Source organism: Drosophila takahashii, chromosome 2L (assembly GCF_030179915.1).
Source record: "Drosophila takahashii strain IR98-3 E-12201 chromosome 2L, DtakHiC1v2, whole genome shotgun sequence".
NCBI lineage: Eukaryota > Metazoa > Arthropoda > Insecta > Diptera > Drosophilidae > Drosophila > Drosophila takahashii.
The window spans coordinates 1,171,269-1,191,340 of NC_091678.1; the positions used below are offsets into that span (position 1 = coordinate 1,171,269).

Here is a 20,072-nt window from a genome sequence, read left to right on the forward strand (position 1 = left end):
TTCTGCACTTGGCAAAAGGACATTTCGTCCTTTTGTGCAAAATTAATGATATGGGCGACAGAGAGAGAGAGAGAAAGGAGGAGGAAAAAGGCATTTGTGCGGTTGCGATGGCCTCCGCCATCCTATTGCCATTTTTATTGTCAACGGGGCCGCACCCGAAACTTGAGATAAAAATTTGCCGGAAAGCCAAGCGACCGCAAAACCGTACAAAGAAAATTGAAAGAAGGTCCTGTGAGGACGTGGATGCGGAATGTGGAATTTGCATGTGAGTTCCTCTGCATCCTATCCAAAAAGTCCTCTCGTCCTTTCCATTGTTTGCTGGCCCAGCCCACTTGTGTTATCGCCGGCAAAGCGCTTATAAATCACGGCACTTCACATGCAAGGATCCACGGACCTCGGACCTTGGACATGGTCCTTGGACACACAGAAGATAACACATGACCAACTGGATGGCCGAAAATTGCAGCATCCTTCAGTGGATTGGCAGGTCCAGTATACCGGAAAAAAAATACGAAGATAAAATTTAAATATTTCCATAAACCTATAATATTTACCATTTTATAATGGAAGAACGAGAATGATACATTAGAAGATATAAATGCTTAATTCGACCATTATGTTTTTGAAATATTGATATTTTAAATACGGGTTCTAAAGAATTCGCATTCTCATTATGCAAAAGAATTCATGTGTAGTTCGAAATAGTAACATTACTATATTCACTAAATTCATATATAAAACTCAATACTACAAATATCAAGTTGATATTAATTAATATAAGTGTTCTAAAGAATTTGCGTTTATGTATTTACATAATGTTTAGTTTGACATGTTCACATTATAATATCAAATTGATATTGATCTTATTTTTTTGTGTGTTATAACTTGATACGATTCTAGCATCGTAGAATATTCTATCACTTCTTTTTATCGGTGTAGATCATTCTCGGGACATGTAACATTTGATGGAAACCAATTGGCAGGACTCACTGGCAGGACATCGCTCTCATCATGGTTGAATTGGCGCTTTTATTGAGTACAAATTGGATGCCATAATGATGACAAAGAACCAGCGCGGACGCAGCTTTAAGTGCTCCCTGCTTTTCGTGGATGGCATTTTTATGACATCCAATCCGAGGTCTGCGACTGATTGCTCCACTGCTTCCCGGGCATGACCAGCGGCACCTCAAGGATCTAGGGGAGCCGTGGGAAAAAGGGCTTTGGTTTTTATTTGTCCGGCTTATGTGCTCCTTACGACTGCAAAGTGGCAATTCTTTAACAATTTATGTTGCCAAACCAAAGTCGAGTGTGTGCTGAAACTGGGAAATGGGCAAATGGGCGGTGGGTTTCTGGGTTGGGGATTTCTGGCCAAGGGCTGCAACAGCTGACGCCACTCCCCCTTTCCAAAAACCCACCCCCCTAAGAACCCCTCTGCTCATGTCGACGCTTTTTATTTTGTTGGTCCGTCGGCGGCTGTGAAATTTTCGTGAATTTATGAGCACTTGAGAGCAGGCGCCATCGCCAAAGGCAGCCCCATTCCCAGCCCCCTTCCCACCCTTCTCTCGCAGGGCGACTGTGTTGGCCTAATATAAATTTCAACTTGAACAACAACAGCTACAGTTCGAAAAATATAAACTTTAGGTTATATGCCTACATGAGTGCATAAAATAATTAATATATATATTTCAAGAAAATATATTTAGCTAAATATTTATTTTTAAAGTTTTAAATTTAAGGCTCAGTATTCTGGCTACAGGAAAAAAGAAAAAATAAATAAGCCACAACAACTATTACTAATATTAATATTATTAATATATTAAAACTACAAAAAATAAAATAGAATAATACAAAATTAATAAATAATAAAACAAAAATCTTAATTAAAAGAAAAGTAACTTAAAAGTTAAATAAATATTTTTTTGAGTGCATTGGGAATTGGGGCCCATGGAGTAGGATGCTTGGGCAACATTTTAATGCGCCACGCGGTATTTTTTGGGTTTTTTTTCACGCTGCCCATTCCTAAGTGGCAGCAAACGGGGCAATAAAATGGTCGCCGAATGTTATGAAAGGATTGCGGGCAAGTGCGAGGGCTCGTAAATCGTAGGCCAGTAGCCCTTATAAAAATTAGTTTACGTGGCACATAATTTTGCATTAATTCCGCCTTGGAATGGCCTTCTCCGTTCTACGCTTTTCAAGGAGGGGAGCGTGTGACCAGAGAGCATCGAGGATATTATGGCTGGCCGAAACAGAGCACTTTGCCACACTTTAAAGTGTCTCTGTCACATAAAGTGCTCACTGGGGGAAAAGCAGGGGAAAACAAAATGCAACAAAATATTATGTTATGCTGCACACAGAAAAAACAACAAGAGGAGCAGGCAAAGAAAAACAGAAACAAGAGGAAAAACAAATGCTTATAAAATGATAAGTTGCAGCTGGATGAGGACGTGAAGTCAAGTGAAATGCAGGGGAAGCAAGGACATCCTCGGGATACGGAGGAGGGAGGACGAAGGGGGAGTGGCAAAGGACCTGCCATCGACGATGTGTTGCGGAAATATTTTGTGTGAAATTATTGCGGCCAGAACGGAGACAAGACAAGACGGCAGAAGCAGTCGGAAAAGGATACTCGGCACGAAGGATACCCCCAAAATAAATAAACAATGAAAAACTGAGGCAAACAAAAAATATCTGGGTTTTTATGTATACATTTTATTGGCTTCCTAACCAAAAATATTGGCCTTTAATTTACAATTATAAATTATTTAATACTACTTATTCTGGAAAAAAGTTGGGAAACAATATGTTTTGTTAAAATATTTTCTTAAATAAAATTCCTTTATAATAATTTATAATATAATAATAAATAAATAAAAACTACACAAAATTGGATTTAAGTAAAAAATTGCCGTTGACTTGTATTTTTAAGATTGATTTAAAAATAAAAAAAAAATTAATAACGAACGATTTCATAATTATTTTTGTCGAACGAAACTCTGCCGAAATGTTTACTTTTAAGCTTAAAATAAAAGACAAGCAATTTCAAATTGGTTGATATTTTTGGTTTAATACCTGAGAAAACACAAACCCATCCTGTTAAGCAAAGCGCATTGATAGAAGACCGATTGCCTTGCCACAGCTCATTTACAAACCAATTTGCTTCTCTTACCGTCAGCCTGGTAGCGGTGGCGTATGCGCAATATTTGTGACATGGCCCGACGCCATCTAGCGGCCAACCGCAGCAGCAGCTAATTAGTGTGACAAATTGCTTAGTCAGGGGAGCGGGAAGGATGCGAGGATGCGGGGCCAAAGCCACATCCACATCCACATCCCTCTGGTGGCCAGTCAGTCAGTCGATGTCGAATGAAAACTCATTAAAAATTTACAATTGATTGACTCGCACAATGTTCAAATGACCAGACTTTTCCTCTGCCGAATGGCCCAAAATTTTGACAGTTCTCGTTCATTTTCGGCTCCCAGTGACCAGAGAGCTAAATGATGCACACAAACGACGCATCGAATATCGAATGGCATATGGTCCATGGTCTCCCTTCAACTGGAGCAATTTATGCTAATGCTCGTTAGTGAAATCAAACAGCAACGGAGCAACAATTGTGTAAACAACAGGGCCGTAAAGCAAACTACTCGCACTACGTGCGATGGTAGTTGGCAACTGCAACTGCAACTGCTGTCTGTCGGTTGCACAAAATATTGACGCATATATTGGCAGTGACAATTAATCTGCTAATTGCCAATTTAAGCACGTAAACCAAACACAGGCGGTGGCATCGACATGACCAGGGCGTGGCTACCGCATAGCCAGTGACAGATAGAAGCTACACAGGGAAAATAATTCGGTAATTAAGCAATGTGTTTGTAAATATGATACCAAAAAGTAGTTATATAAGCTTATAATAATTATCGTAATTATTCTACATAAGTCTAAAAAAAAGAAGAATAAAGAGTTCAAGTTTTTTATTTCGCATAACTTATTTGGTTGGTTATTGAGTTCATTTGGGGACAATTTACTTCCTAGTCTAGTTTCAATTATCAATTATTATATTTAGTCACCAATCCACCAAGGGGTTCTTATCTGGGATTTGGTTCTGAGGGGTTTTTAAAACACATTTTTTGTTCCACAATTTTTGAATACTAAATTTTCTTTCATATTTCGTACGAGTAGGCCGAATTATCCCCCATATAAAGGCAGAGAAATTCAAATAGTCCCAAATATATCACTGAAGAAAAATCAATAAATGTAAAAAAATTCAAATGGAAAGGACAATGTTAAATATAAATAGGGTAAATAAATGATTACGGATTATACAAAGACGAATCTTCTTTAGTTTAAATGGTAAATCTAAGATCCCACAATAATCTCTCTGTGCACCGAAAGGTAATGGGAACAGCCAATTGTCCGTGTCGGGGTCACCGTTTATGGGCTGCCAGTGGGATGAAAATGGAGGCAGCGGACTGCAACTGCATCTGCAAGTGAATTTGATTTGCCGTCTGATTTATGCGTGCGACGCTCGAGTACTTTTGCGTAATTTGAGCTAATGAAAGTCAACAGAGGCGCAGGATGTGGGATACAGAATGTAGGATCCAGAAGGCACGAAGGACGTGGGTCGCAGGGCCACAAGTGCGTATGAATAATCAGGGTTTAAAGCGAGCTCGTAAATAAATTAGTTTTGCTGTTGACACGACAAATTGATGGGTGGGTAGAGGAAGGGGAAGGGGAAATGAAAGTGCCAGCGATTCCGGAAGCCGGAATCCGTAATACTCCCCATCCGGATGCAGCACAATGGTGATCTAATGAGCACGCACTGCCTTTGAGTTCTTTTAGCTCGGAATTTATTTTCCATTTTTCCTTAGCGCAGTTTCTTGCAAAACTTTCGCTTAGTTTGTCGGCCGTGCACAGGAAAAAATTTCATATGAAATTCTACCTTAAAACCGAAAACTTGATATTTAATCATATTATATAAAAAACGAAATGTAGTATTTTTTGAACAAATAATGTAAAATAAGATAAACATATTCCTTATTCATATCAAAACGATCTTTAAAAAATATAAAATTGAACATCACATATCAAACTGATCTTTTGATGTTGATGGTTTTATTTTTTCTGTGTGGAATGGGAATGAAAAGGGGTTTATTTTTTTTCCCTTTTTTTTCAAGGCGTGTCCCTTTCGACCCTGTCAACTAAATGCGCGCTATTGTTCGTCCTTCGTCCTCATCCACCATCCAGCATCCAAGACGATTGTGTCGCAGCTCATTAAATCCAAGGCAGCAAGACAGCAAAAGGCAAGACGGCAAGCCACAAAAATCCCTTTGCACTCGCACAAAGAGCTTCATTGTCCGCAGCCACAGTCCACATTCAAAATGCCATTAAAAGCATACTAAAATTAATTTGTAGCAATTAGTTGCAAATTGCTAGAAAGCAAGACGGCCAAAAGCAAAAGCAAAAGGATAAGAGCTTCTGTCCAGAGAGAAATGGCCCAGCATTTTTATGTGTTTTTGCTCATTTAGAGAGCTGTCTATGGCCATGCCGAGCAAAATCATAAAAACCCACTGCCAATTGCTTTCAGCATTATTTTTTTTTTGCCCCGCAAAGTAGTGGAGCATAAATAAATTCTGTGTTATTTTTGGCAATTATTTTCACATTCGACTACATCTCTGTGCGCTTGTGTATCTCTTGTGTCGAACTCATTTGTAATTTGCAGCTAGTTGGACCGAGAAATGCTTGAAGATTCGTCGAAAGCCTGGGCATATCAGGCAGTTCAAGGATAAAACGCATGAAAAGGCAAAGTTAAAACAGGGTTTTATTACTCTACTTGAATAAATTCAGCATTTGCATTTTATCTGGATTTTTCATGGTAGTTAAGATATCTTTTGGGATTTTTTATAAGTAAACATCGGATTATATCTGAAATCGTACCTACTCCACATATTTTGTTTTAAATCAAGGATGATTAAATATATTTTTTAGATTTAGTTAAATATAAACTGAAATATCTTTTTTCAATTAAAATATAATTTGACTTATCTAAAATCTAAGAAAAGCAATTAATAATATAATATTTATATTAATGAAATATAATTACTTACGATTTTTTAAACAGAAATAAAAATTTTAAAATATAGAAATAGAAAAGATGTGTTTTAAATTGAACACAAAACATTTACCTATTTTGTGAATTAGTTTTATAGTTTTTCTTGGGTACTTCTCATTCGATCACTTCACCAGAAAATATTTTCCATTTGTTGCTATTGCTTTGACTGTGACGCCATTAATTAGCCCCCACCTCCAGAGCTCCAATTCCATAAACTTCCAAAAAGCTCCCGCCTCCGATTCCCCAAATCCAACTGGGGTTCTCAGCCAGCGATAGACATCTCGGTGCCGCATTTGTCTTGAGAATGGAAAGGGGACTACTGCATGACACATGTTGTCAACAGGCTCATCTTTCTTCCTACACAGGAAAGAAAATCTAGTTGACAGGTTGATTTAATGGTTTTTACCATCAATATCGATTGTAATTATTATATGTAATTAAACTTAAGTTATAAAAATGTGAATATAATATTCCAAACCTATATTCTATACAAAAAAAACTTGATTATTGCACTAGGATTGTGAAATAAAATTGTTTATTAGCTTAAACAATCATTGAGTAACATATTTTGGATAGGGTATTTCTTGAATTTTAATTCTTAATCAAAGATCAAATAAAAACACCTCTTAACGAGGTAAAAAACTAGTGACGATCGCACCTTCAACATACAAAAGTTCTGATATCAACATTTGTGACGAAAAATTATTACACTCGTCATTAAATAGACTTTCTAATATTTTTTTATTCGGCACGCTGCAATAGAAAATGCCTGTGAAGGGAAAAAGGCTGGAATAGTCTGCTAGGGCGGGCCGAATAAAAAAATATTAGAAAGTCTATTTAATGACGAGTGTAATAATTTTTCGTCACAAATGTTGATATCAGAACTTTTGTATGTTGAAGGTGCGATCGTCACTAGTTTTTTACCTCGTTAAGAGGTGTTTTTATTTGATTGATTTGATTTCAAATCATTTGATTGATGATTCATGATTTTGAATCATGATTTGAAATCATTGAATCATGAATCAAATCAAATCAAATCAATTCAAATGATTTGAAATAAAATCAAATGATTTGAATCATGATTCAAATTTGATTTCAAATCATGATTCAAATGAATCATGATTCAAATTTGATTTGAATCAATCCAATCATGATTCATTTGATTTCAAATCATGATTCAAATCAAATTCAAATGATTTGAAATAAAATCAAATGATTTGAATCATGATTCAAATCAATCAAATGATTTGAAATCAAATCAATTCAAATCAATTCAATTGAAATCAATTTGAACTTTTGTATGTTGAAGGTGCGATCGTCACTAGTTTTTTACCTCGTTAAGAGGTGTTTTTATTTGATATCAGAAGTTTTTGTTTGTTTACATTTGCTCTCATAGGAGCTAATATATACATTTAAATTTAAATTGGTCAATCATAATTTGTAAGCCATTGTATTTAAACAAATTAAGTTAAAAAGGCGTTTAAGTATTTCAAAATACCTTTTAAACGAGGTATAGCACATGTCGGTACCTTTAGTAGTGTAGAACTTACAAACTAACGAAATTTAGCTATTTTTAGCTTTTTCCCGCTAAAGTAGCGGCTTTTTCCAAAAGTCGTAGAACAAAAGATTCCTATATGGAACTCTTAAGTGCAAATTTACTGATTCCATGACCCTAAAATACAGTTCGGATACCCTCCCACAATATTCAATACTCAGGGAGCGTTAATTGTTCGAGCTGGCAACAGTGGCCATTTTCGTATAAAAATAACTTTTAAACGTGACTTTTTACAGTAATGTGTTATATACCAAAATTTAAGGAATCTCAAGGGCTACACAGTTTAAGGTTTTAAAGAAAATCGTTAGAGCCGTTTTTGAGAAAAATAAAAAAAGCTAAAAAAAAAGGTTTAAAAAATTGTCTTTTGTTCATATTTTTTTAACTATTACATTTACACAAATTGCATATAGAAGGCGTTTATAGCATTTCAAAATACCTTTCAAACAAGATGCAGCACAAGTCTGTAGCTTTAGTAGTATAGAAGTTACGGTTTTCCGAATTTTAGCTATTTATAGCTGTTTTCCCGCTAAACTAGCGAGTTTTTCCAAAAGTGGTAGAACAAAAGTTTTTTATATCGATGGGATGAACGTCATATTAAATTTTCAAAACTTAAGAAACATGTTTTGGACAAACTGACAAACTGACAAACTGACAAACTGACAAACTGACAAACAGAATTAAATTTTCATTTTGGGAAGAAGAAGGAAATCTTATTTTGGCTATAACTTTTGAACGGAGCGTCGGATTTTGACAAATGACCCCTCATTCGACGGGTATTTTCAAAAGGAATACAACTAAAACATTGCGAGGGGGAATTTATCCCCACCGGCCCCAACAGCTCCAAATTTCGAAATTTTCATTTTTTCACTTTCACCGCTCTCTCTCCCAAGCCAATTGATTTTCTTAAAGTCTTGGTATGCAATCCTTTAAGTTATTGCAATACCTTTCGATTGGTGTATTACTCATTACGATCGGACTATCACAGCAGATTTTCAATTTTGCGGCTATATAATAGTAGTCGCCTTCGCACACTCTCCTGGTGCGCTTCGTCACTACATGGACTGCCGTCCATAGTGATATTCATTCAAAAAATATTAAAATTTACATCTCGGTCATTTTTGGATGTGTGTACTTAGAGAGGGCCACAACTATTCGCTTCGCTAATTGGAAAATGTCACAATTTATTTTATTTTTATGTTTAATTGGATTCTGCTGAACGGAAAGTTTACTTTGGAGGGATGAGAAGCGTCGCCTAGGTACGATGCATGATAATTTTCTTAATTTGCGCGCCTTGATGAGCAGGAAAAGCGGGAAAATCAACGGGGGTGAGGAGAAGAAGAACTCAGGGGAAGTTCCTGGCGCTAGTGAGAAAACGAAACTTTTTCCATTTTGCTGATGGCATGTGTACGTGTAAAAGTTTTGCCCACAGCACAGGGGGAAAAGGACGAAGGACGACTCTTCAAAGGTGCAAATAAAGTAAATTATTAGATTCTTCTTCTGCTGCTTGTGGATTTCCGCTTCAATTACGGCCGCTGCTCTCGCATAAATTTCACTTGACAAACTTGCTCGTGATAGTTGGCAACCCTAACCCACACACACACAGTGACACACACACACACACAAGCACCCACTCACATTGACAAATTAAGGATCTCCGCAGGGGGCGACATGTAATTGCTATTAGTTATACCCCAGCCAAGTTTAATGAGAGTTCAGCGTGTAATCACAGCTGAAGTTGCTTCTCACTAAGCCATTTATTCGTTTTTAGATTACTTTTTTAATATTAGATATCTCAAAAAAGAAGATATGGGCACTTCCAAAATGTCGCTCGGGACATTTGCACACCTTTAAAGTTGAAAAAAAATTGTAAAACAATGGATTTTAATTTTAATAATGGGCTTTTCTTTTCACTCTTCCCAAGCTCTATTTTTGGAAAAAATCTTGATTTTGTACCACTTTTAGTTTTTAAGATATCTGTAAAAAACTGCCGTATTCGCTCGGGACAAAAATAGAAGTGGATTTCGGGGAAGTTCATACAACACCAGAAATTAGCGAATTCTGATGGAATATTTGAATGCGATTTTTTTAGAATGTTGTTCAAACATGTCGCTGTGAAATGCTTTTGGTTTCACTCAAAAATTCTTTGCCGTTCTTTTTTTATGCAGTTTCAACCACATTCGCTCGGGACATGTCGCTCGGGACATTTTTTCCGACTGTTTTGTAAAGCGGATTTCTTTACCTCTATCTCTCAATTGCTGGATGCTTTGCTTTTAACTTAATAGTTTAGCATGTGAATGAAGCATTCAGTACATAAAAATGTCACATATTTGCATTCCTATAGGATAAATATACAACAGAAGACAGGTCCAAAAAATAACAAAAAATAGCCAAAAACTGGTTTTTGCGTATATTGGTGGAGTTTGTCATAAAAATAATCAAACTATACTGCAAATTTATAGTTAAGCTCAGTATCCAACTAATTAGAAACTAATATCGGGGCAAAATCATGTGGAAATATGTTTTTTTCAAGTTTCAAGGTTTTTGGCTTGGTGGACTTTTTTTTGGAAGTGCCCATATACGTATTTCCTGGGGATATACTCAATGAATACGTGACTGAACAGACCGAAGGGCATTACATAACTTTACTGTTGAACTGATTAAACACGAAACCCCGAAAGTAGATCAGCAAACTCATCGAAAAAGTGCGGGGCCATCAGTTGTTGTGGGTTGGAGAGCTTCTCGGGAAAGTTTTTGCCCATGTGCGAGTTAATTAGAAGCCTATTGATAAAGTTGAATTGCAGCTAATGTGGCAAAGTTGGGCGGTCGCTCAATGGCGCTTGGCTGATTTTCCCATTTTCCCCCGCGGCAAACTAGATGCACATTTATTAATTAAAATGCCGCAAAAACACAAACACGCAGCACCATCTCGTCTCTTTCATTAGCGTTTTGTCAAGTGCTCATCAAAAACAGAGCGACACAGAGGCCAAATTGATGGCCCGTGTTTGTTAGTTTAATTATGCATTTCCACAGCGAGTCCTTCAGTTCACAATATGTATGCTGGAATAATGCAAAAGGACACGAGTGGCGGCCCACAGACAAACAAACAAACAAACAGCCAAACAACCGAACAAACAAGCAGCAAACAATTCACGCACATCGCACAGAAAATGCGGCTTATGTCAACAATAATTTTTGCTTTTCTGCTTTTTCAGACCGGTTCATTTCCCAATTTCTGATTTTTCATTTACCTGCGGTCGTGTGTCCACTCGTTGACCGCAAATTTCTAATAACAATTTGTAATTGCCATAAATTAAATCACTTTCGGGCCCAGCATCTCCCGCGGATCTATTCTCACCATCGAATTTCCGAGTTTTCCAAACTATTTCGATTATTAGTTTTTTTTGCGGCTTGGCAAAATTTCCTGCCAAACCATTTATTATTACCATAAATATTCGAAATTTAGGCTGCTGTTCTTCTTTTTCTGGTTAACCATATCCCGCTGATTTATTCTCACCGTCTGAATGATTTTATTGCTTGTAAATTTGCTGTCAGCCTTTTTGATTGTTTATTTTTAATCGGAAAATAAAATTTAACATTTGTTTTTCAAAGGCGTGCTTTAATTTAATTAATTACTCAAGGGCTTGCTGAAAGAAAGTTATACTTATTAACTTTTTTTAAGGTATTAGTCGTGTGTTTGTTGGTTGATTTTACAACTTTCAGTTAGTTTCTAAAGAAAGGAAAGGTAGGTAGCAGATAAGGTATTCCCTATACTGTGCCCGAGAATCTAACTAACAGCAAAAGTGAAAGTATATTTAACATACTTTCGGGGTTAGTTTTCTCCACGCAACCGCATACCTACAATTCCCAACTGGTTCTGGCCGCTCCCTGGTGGAAACCCAACCCCTGAGCTGAGGAAAGCATACTTACCTGGCGTAGAGGTTAACCGTGATCACGAAGGCGGTTCCTCCGGAGTGAGGCTTGGCCATTGCACCTCGGCTGAGTTGACCTCTGCGATTATTCCTAATGTGAATAACTCGTGCGTGTAATTTTTGGTAGCCGGGAATGGCGTTCGCGCCGTCCCGACATGAGATATAAATTTGAAGGGTCTATAAATATTGTGTACTTCGAAACTATTTATTGTTTGGTCATTTAACAAGTTTTAGTCATTATTGCTGGCTACGAATGAATATGGCTAGATCATCGACTCGGAGATCGAGAAAGTTTCAAAATTATTCATAGGAGGAACAGAACACACTCCCCATAATCTGGTAGTTTTCCTCTTCTTTCGGCATGAGTGGATGACCATCCATCTGTTATCACTGAGAAAGTAGTGATCGTATGACTCACTTCTATGCTGAAAGAATGTCCTCCGACACTTATCCATGTGGAGCATCAATCATCTACTTGAAAGTAACACCGATGCGGCTTAATTTCTAGAACGTAAAAAATACTTTCTCGTCGGTCCATTATACCTTTTCTTTCTTTTATAGGGCGAAGGCGGCACAGACACTTCCGCCGTTCTCGACTTCCTTAAAATTACTTAATAAACATAAATTACATGCTTTGCCGATCCTTTCTACTGTATAATTAAAGATCATGCTGCGTACGGAAACTGCACGGGCGACAGAAGGAAGATTAGCCATGTCATCGGCTGCGTTCTCAGAAAGGACGAGACATTGGCCATGATAGTGAAACTGGTTGAAGAATAATTATAATAAGTTCAGTTACACTAACGTTAATCCAGAATACTAAACAACCGTTTTCCGAAAAGCCCAATTTTAAACCATCTTCAAATTTATATCTCATGTCGGGACGGCGCGAACGCCATTCCCGGCTACCAAAAATTACACGCACGAGTTATTCACATTAGGAATAATCGCAGAGGTCAACTCAGCCGAGGTGCAATGGCCAAGCCTCACTCCGGAGGAACCGCCTTCGTGATCACGGTTAACCTCTACGCCAGGTAAGTATGCTTTGCTCAGCTCAGGGGTTGGGTTTCCACCAGGGAGTGGCCAGAACCAGTTGGGAATTGTAGGTATGCGGTTGCGTGGAGAAAACTAACCCCGAAAGTATGTTTCACTTAGGGCTGTTTTAAAAAAAGGTTGTATAGAGATATTTTTGCAAATTGCAATCATTTTCAAGCGATTTCTACACTTAGTAAATCTTTTTCTAATTATATGTTTTATTATCCATTACTTTTGAATATTACACCATCCCAATTCCCAAAAGAGTACAACAACTACAGATTTGCTTGGTTTTTCGAAAGTTTATTAGACTTTTTGCGCACCTTACATACTAAAGATCAATGGGTGGTTCGTTCGATGGTCGTATCTCGAATTTCCGAATCAGAATCGCAGCCGCACACACAACGACGACGCTCAGAACTTGAAGTACTTGGTGTAGTAGTCGTTGAAGAAGGAGTAGTCGAAGTGGCCGAAGTTGGAGTAGCTCTTGTACTTGTAGTAGGGCTCCATGGTGTCGGCGTGGTAGATCATCACGTCCTTGAAGTACATGTTGGGCACGAAGAACTCGTACTCGTCGACCTCGCGATCGAAGGGATAGCCGAAGGGCAGGCTGTCGACGAAGCGGGCTCCGGAGCCAATGCCGCACGAGTAGGTGTAGTCGAAGGTGGAGAACTGCTCGTGGGCGGGGGCCACGTAGGGAACGACCATGAAGAACATCTGCATGGGCATGCCCTTCTTCCAGCCCATGGGCAAGACGAGGCGGTCGGGGAAGCCGCAGTGGGGCTCGCTGATGTCCAGCGGGAAGTCGTACTTGCCCTCGAAGGCCATCATCGTGTAGTAGTACAGTTCGGTGTAGGTGGTGCGGTCCTTGACGGTCCAGTAGAAGTCGCTGGACTTGCGGGTGATCATGTTGCTGCCGGCCTTCAGTTCGTAGAAGAACTCGTCGATCTCCATGAAGTTCTGGCGGTTCTCGGTCAGCGAGATCATCCTGCCGAACTCATCGTACTTGGGTCCCAGGAAGGCGCGAATCACCACCTTCTCGACCTTGTCGGACTCAATGGTGTAGGTGTAGGTGAAGGGCTTGTGGTTCAGACGCATCTGGCGGGCAAACAGCGACTTGTCCCACACGAACTTGCCGTCCTGGAAGACCATCTTGTCGTTCAGCATGTTGGTCACATCGAAGTCAACCAGATCGAAGAAGGTGGTCAGATCGCTGACCTCCACATGCTTCATGGTCACGCCGGGCATCAGCAGCTGCTCCTTGGTGTACTTGGGCAGGTGGTGCATGAACTGGAAGTAAACCGAGGCGATCGACTTGTAGAACATGTAGTACATGGGGTCCCGCATCATGGTCTCGAAGTTCAGCATCACATTCGGGTAGACATCCATCTGGGTGTAGTCGGTTTCGGCAAAGTACATGTGGGCGAGCATGTACCAGAACTGGTAGAACATCTTGTCCATGGCATCGATGTTGCCCTGCATCATGTTGCCAATGAACTCGATGGACTCGGGTTTGCGCAGATCGATCATGTGGCCATCGGCGGTCTTGTAGTAGCCCATCTCGACGATGTTGTGGGCGCGCTTCACGAAGCCGGTGATCTTGTCGAGCATATCGAAGTTGCCGTAGGTCTCCATCTCGTAGTAGTTCTTGCGGTAGCTGTAGCCGATGCCATTGTAGTAGATCATCTGCGGGTCGTAGCCCATCTCGATCTGGTGGTACCAGGAGAACTCGGGGATCTCGCCGAATCCGTGGGACAGACGCTCCATGTAGTAACGGCTGAGCATCTGGTGCACGTTGTACAGCCACCATTCACCGCGACGATCGTTCTGCAGCTCGAAGGTCTTGCCATCGAGGAAGAAGGAGTAGTCCATGTTCAGGTAGTACCAGTAGGCGTTCCAGCCCAGATCCTCGGTGAAGTAGGACAGCATCGACTCCTCGTTGTAGATGTCCAGATCGCGAGAGTAGTCCACCGGCATGTAGAACTTCTTGACGTCCTTCATCATCGACAGCCACTGGGACTCCTGGTAGAATTCGTTGATGTTCTCGCGCAGAATGAACTTGTCGTTGCTGTACCAGTGCTCGCCCAGACCCATCAGTTTCCACCACTGCCAGGTCTTGAAGTCCTTGATGTAAGTGTAGTCGCTGGACTGGTACATGTTTCCGTATCCATAACCATGCGAGTGGGTCTTGTAGTAGACATCCATGTACTCCTTCTCGTACATCGTCATCTTCATCCACATCTCATAGTCGAACTTCTCGGCCTCGTAGACGAACTTGCTGTTGAAGAAGAACTGCGGGAAGATCTCGTAGATCATGGGCAGCACCAGGCCATGGAAGTCGTTGCGATGGATGACGGCCAGGGTCAGGGCGTAGACGAACATGCCCTCGTTGACGTGCATGCGGGCCCAGGCCACGTTGGTCTTGAAGGTCTCCCAGTCCTTGGCGTAGTAGAAGAAGTTGAACAGGCCGCGGGCCTGCTTGGCATGGGACATCACCAGGGCGCCGAAGAACTCGCCCTTGGGCAGCAAGGCGTGCGCCTTGTAGGCCTCGAAGAACTTCTTCATGTACAGGTCGTAGTGCTGGGGGGGAATTGGGAGAAAAATATAAGTATATTTGTAATCCTAGGCAACGGAATTGGTTTGCTTATTTTTAAAGGTTTTTTATTAAATAAAATCATCCACAAATTTTTTAGAACAAGACAATGCTTGAATTTTTCAACAAAATAAGAGCGCGAACTCTTCAGAACAAGAGAAACTAATATTTGCCACCATTAGATTGATTCATGAATAAAATAAAAACGCGAATTCTTCAGAAAAATTGAGAAAATTTAAAATGAAATTCTTGAAAATATCAAATTAATAATAATTAATATTAACTTGATATTTTTAGAGCCGATATGAATAATTTTGAGTTTATAAGAAGAATTTAAATTTTTTTATTTCTGTGTAGAACTGGCCTTGAAACACTTGTTCACTCACCGTGTAGTAGGACTCCTCGAAGTAGAACTTCTGGCCCAGCTTGATGTACTCCTCGTTCATCAGGGGATCCTCGATGCGCAGGACCATGTCGTTGAGGAACATCTGCTTGATCAGGAAGTCCTTGTCGGCGATCTTGACTTCATGGGTCTGGTGGAAGTTGGCCGCAGCCACAAGGCCCAGACAGGCCAGCAATGCGATGGCGATCTTCATGTTGAAGGACCTCTACTACACTCGACTCGACTCTACGACTCAACTGCTCCGGATTAGATGCACTCAGTGGATCCAATGCCTAAAGACTGTTGCCTTACTGCCGTCCAACGGGCTGCTTTTATACCCAAAAGGTGCGATGGTATATGGTATGGAATACGGAGCTTGCAATCTCTGGCGAGATATCGCGGTGCAGTTTCGGGGGTCATTGGGTGTATCTCAGGTGCTCCGATCGCGCCATCTGTCGCCAAAATTGCGACGCCCAGCTGTCGTCTAGCTGCCGCTTATCACCCACCCAAACTCGCCTTGGTACCCTCTTATCACTTATCGAAAGCCGAAAGCCCGGGTTCTATTCTATATATTCCCCGTGTGTTGCCAAGAGCCATCTGCAGGTGCAATCAAAACGGAATTACGTCAATCTATAAAAAACAAATCCGTGTCCAGCTATCTCAAGTCTCGTTCGATGCATTTTTGTTTTTGCAAGTCTATTTTAAGCATTTTCGGCTCTTTTGTCTTGAAACACATAAAATCAGAATGAACTGGTTTTTTTAACGACTTGTTATTGGAAAAATAATTTCTTTACCTACATTTAAGCCTTTAAATAATTATTATAAAAATGGTTAAATGATATTCCAATCTGTTTTTAGCAAAGGAAAAAAATGTTAAATGTAATATGTAAAATAATTTATAATAAAAAGAAGAATTTATTTTTTAAAATATATTAATATTTTATAAAAAAATAAATATATATTTATCTAATTTATCTCAATTCACATAAAATAATATATATTTCCAGTACCTACATTTTGGTAGTCTCAACAATGTGGCAATCATTTGAAATAAATTCTAATAATAATAATTTTAGAACTATCAAATGTGACTCTTGTTTTTTCTTCGGTCTGCAGGCATTTATTTACTAAGAGCAGTCTAGGGAATAAGGGGGAACCAGCCTCAACCCGACTCCCCACATATGGGGCTGCGTGAAATCCAATCAACTTTTTCTAATCAGGCAAAGTATAAAGTAAATTCAATTACGCGGCTACTTTGAAAATCCCCCCGGGATCACACGCCTACACTCAGAAAAAAAATCGCCCTGAATTTTAGAAAATCGCCATACTTTTTAAGCCAAAGGCAGCTCGCCTTGCCTTTTAGAAAAAATATTTCTAAAATCTAAAAAAAAAATTTCTAAAATTTAGGGTTAGTTTTTGCAAAATTGAATAAGAAGAAGAAAAAAAATCGGGGAATCGGGAGTTATGCCGACTCCACCCCTCTGTCGGTGTGGGGTGTTGTTGTTGGGGTTCTCGTTTCTCAACTTATTTTTCTCTCCTCTATTTAAACACATGGATGACGTCACGATGCTTGTACATAAACACACTTTTAATCTTAAATTGTAACTGAAATAATAACTGAAATTATTATATTATTTATTAATGATAAACATAAAAATCAAATAACTTATTATCTGGAGAAAAACATTTTGGTCGCTCGCGGGATTCGAACCCCTTACCTCACAGTTTGCAGTCAAACACTCTACTAGCTGCGCCAGGGAAGCATCACGAGAGACGCTGTACAAAGAACATTCTCATTCTGTTCTCTTGGGTTCTAGGTTTATACTCTTATTTATCCATTATGTGTGTGTTAGCTTACCTAAATCCTTATTTGTATTAAAGTATACATTTTAATGCGCCAAAAAAAAAAAAAATAAAGACGCAAAAAATGTCCGCCTCGACGTGGGATCGAACACACGCTTCCGAATAAAAGCGTAGAAAACAAATAATCCGCTCGCATTAGACCCCTAGGCTACCGATTGGCCAATTTCCTAAAATGTAAGGCGATTTTTTCTTAGTTTGAAAGAAAAATTTCTGAATAACAGAACATTTTTCTAAAAGTGGATAACAAGAGGAGTTGATTTAATCAGGGTAAGTTTTTCTTATTATTTAGAAAAATTTTTCTGAAAAATAGAAATATTTTCTGAATTTCAAGGCGATTTTCAAAGTATGGCGATTTTCTAAAATTTAGGGCGATTTTTTTTCTGAGTGTAGGACTGCGTGTGTGACATTCATGTGGGTTGAATGCCGCCTTCTTTTTTCCCAAAAGAAATTTTCGAAAATAAATAGAATTCCGCCAAAGTCAAAGCAGAGTAAACAAGTGCGAAGTGTTGGGCGCGAAAGGAGGGGAATCCATGGCAACTAATCAGAAATTCCGTCTCATGCGTTGATGTGAAGTGTGCCAGTGCCACCAAAAAAAAAATATAAAATAAAATAAAAACGACAGACAGGACAGGATGAAGACGGACCCGGGATAAGGAGCTGGTGATGGAGATCCCAGAAACCCAGAAAACCCAGCCCAAGTGGCATCGCTACAGCGCCTGGGATTATGCAAAATTCAATTTGCAACTTAAATGTGTTTATTTTGCGTTACGCTGCTGGGGAAATTTTTATTTTCACTGAAAATGAGGGATTTACTTACTTACCAAGTGGGTGGAGAATCTCCTCCTGCCGCCGAAGAGAATCCCGCCGAGCGATAAGCGAACGGGTAGCCGGAAAAGCTGAGGGGGAGGGGGGAGAGCGTAACCAAACCAATGAGCAATACCGCCATCAATTTTCCAATCTTATTGAGCGTTTAAAAATGTGAGTGTGTGCACTGCAAGAAAATAGTTGGTAGTCAGGGGTTTATTGAAGATAGTCACGAAAAATGAAAGACCTATTTTTACAAGAATTCAAATATATATTTTCATTAAAATCAGAAAATCATTTTGTAGTTTAATATGTTCAATACTCATTGATTTAATTTCTCAACCTATTACCAAATATTGTCAATGGATTTCTTTTGTTCTTAGTAATAAAAGTTTTACATAAAAAAAATAGAAATGCCTAAAATATTTAGGTATTTCTTTTTAATAATTTTTATAATTTTATCAACATTTTAATTTTATCAGCTTTTTAATTTGATATTTAATTCACAACGTGTATTGTAGATTTATAAAATATTTTGTTTATACCGAAAAAACATAATAGATATGTGAAAAAATGCATCAAAATATTTGTTAAAAAATAAATTGTTTTTATATTTTTTTTATAAAATTTCTATGCTTTGTGTATCGACGTGGGTGTTTCCCATTTTGGAAGCGTGTTGGTGGTGCGACAACGACATCGAGAACGTCCTGTGCCCGGCTGCAAATTGCTGATTTACAAACAAAATGAGATTTCCGGCGGAGAACCGCAGTCCGCCTCCTCTTTTTTTATGGGCCAAGCAGGCAACATAAACAGTTTGCTCTCCATCCGATTTCCTCCCGGTTTTCCCCTGGTTTTTCCCCCCGAATCAAGAGCCTTTGCATAATAAACGGAGCTGCAGAGTGCAGAGACAAATTGCCGAATTCAATTTGATAGTGGAATTTAGTCAGCCGTTTATTTAATTTTATGACCCAATCAAAGCCATTTCGCCTTTTTCTCGAGATGATGAAAATGGGGTTTTCCGACCTGACTTATCGCAGCGTCTTTAATTACTTGTCAGTCATTAATTGTTTGCTTATGACAGTGGAATTAAAATTTTTGAGGGATGGGGGTCTCACAAATGACAGTTGAATGGAAATTTAGTTTGGAAACAAAGCGTTAACTGGAAGCCACACAAGGCACCGCCGAAACCGCCTACATGGAAAATGTTTTAGTTGCCAGCACGCAAATTAGCCGAAAGTTTTGCCTCGAAGAAGAAGGAGGACAGTCTTGAACTCGGATGGACCTCGAACCACCCAACTAACAGTAGGTATACCCAAAAGCCTCCCAGAAATGAATATTTGATGGCCGTGGGGCCGGGGAACAAATTAAAAGCGCTGGCAAAAGCTTGTTGCATACTTTATGGCGCTAATTTGGAAAGACCAGGACCTCATCTATGTAATATCTAAGTTGGTGAAGTTAAGCCCCCAACCCCTTTGGCTCCTTGTTTATGCACGCACATTAATTCCAAAAGGGTTCGCCCTTCTCCTCCTTTCGGCAAACCGCATTTCGGAACTGCAAAATGTTGTCGCAACAACTAAATGCTTTTAAGTGCATTTCATTGTTCACTGTTTCGGTCGGCAAAAGTTGGAAGCCCCGAAAAATGGATGCACCATTTGGAAAGACCAGAAAAAATTAAAAACTTGAGGTGTGGTAACCAGAACTTAAACTATAGTGAGGGCCGTTTTCTCGAGTGCCAATTAAAGTGAGGGTTAAACCTTTTTTTGTGCTGTCACTTTATCTATTAAAAAAAATATTTAACAGTTCG

The 20,072-nt window shown here is 39.2% G+C and overlaps 1 protein-coding gene and 2 non-coding genes across 3 annotated transcripts; 1 reads left to right on the plus strand and 2 right to left on the minus strand.

Annotated features, from left to right (window-relative positions):
- The first annotated feature begins 11,581 nt into the window (after positions 1-11,581).
- On the plus strand, positions 11,582-11,746 carry LOC123003269 (U1 spliceosomal RNA). Its single transcript, XR_006412501.1, has one exon. It is a non-coding gene; the product is annotated as a U1 spliceosomal RNA (small nuclear RNA).
- A 722-nt stretch (positions 11,747-12,468) lies between these two features.
- Positions 12,469-12,633, minus strand: LOC123003280 (U1 spliceosomal RNA). Its single transcript, XR_006412512.1, has one exon. It is a non-coding gene; the product is annotated as a U1 spliceosomal RNA (small nuclear RNA).
- A 288-nt stretch (positions 12,634-12,921) lies between these two features.
- Lsp1beta (Larval serum protein 1 beta) lies at positions 12,922-15,815 on the minus strand. Its single transcript, XM_017159537.3, has 2 exons — positions 15,606-15,815; positions 12,922-15,206 (listed from the first exon to the last, which is right to left on the minus strand). Exons 1-2 carry the CDS (start codon positions 15,813-15,815, stop codon positions 13,041-13,043), a joined length of 2,376 nt encoding a protein of 791 aa, XP_017015026.2. The 3' UTR covers positions 12,922-13,040.
- Between the last annotated feature and the right edge of the window lie 4,257 nt (positions 15,816-20,072).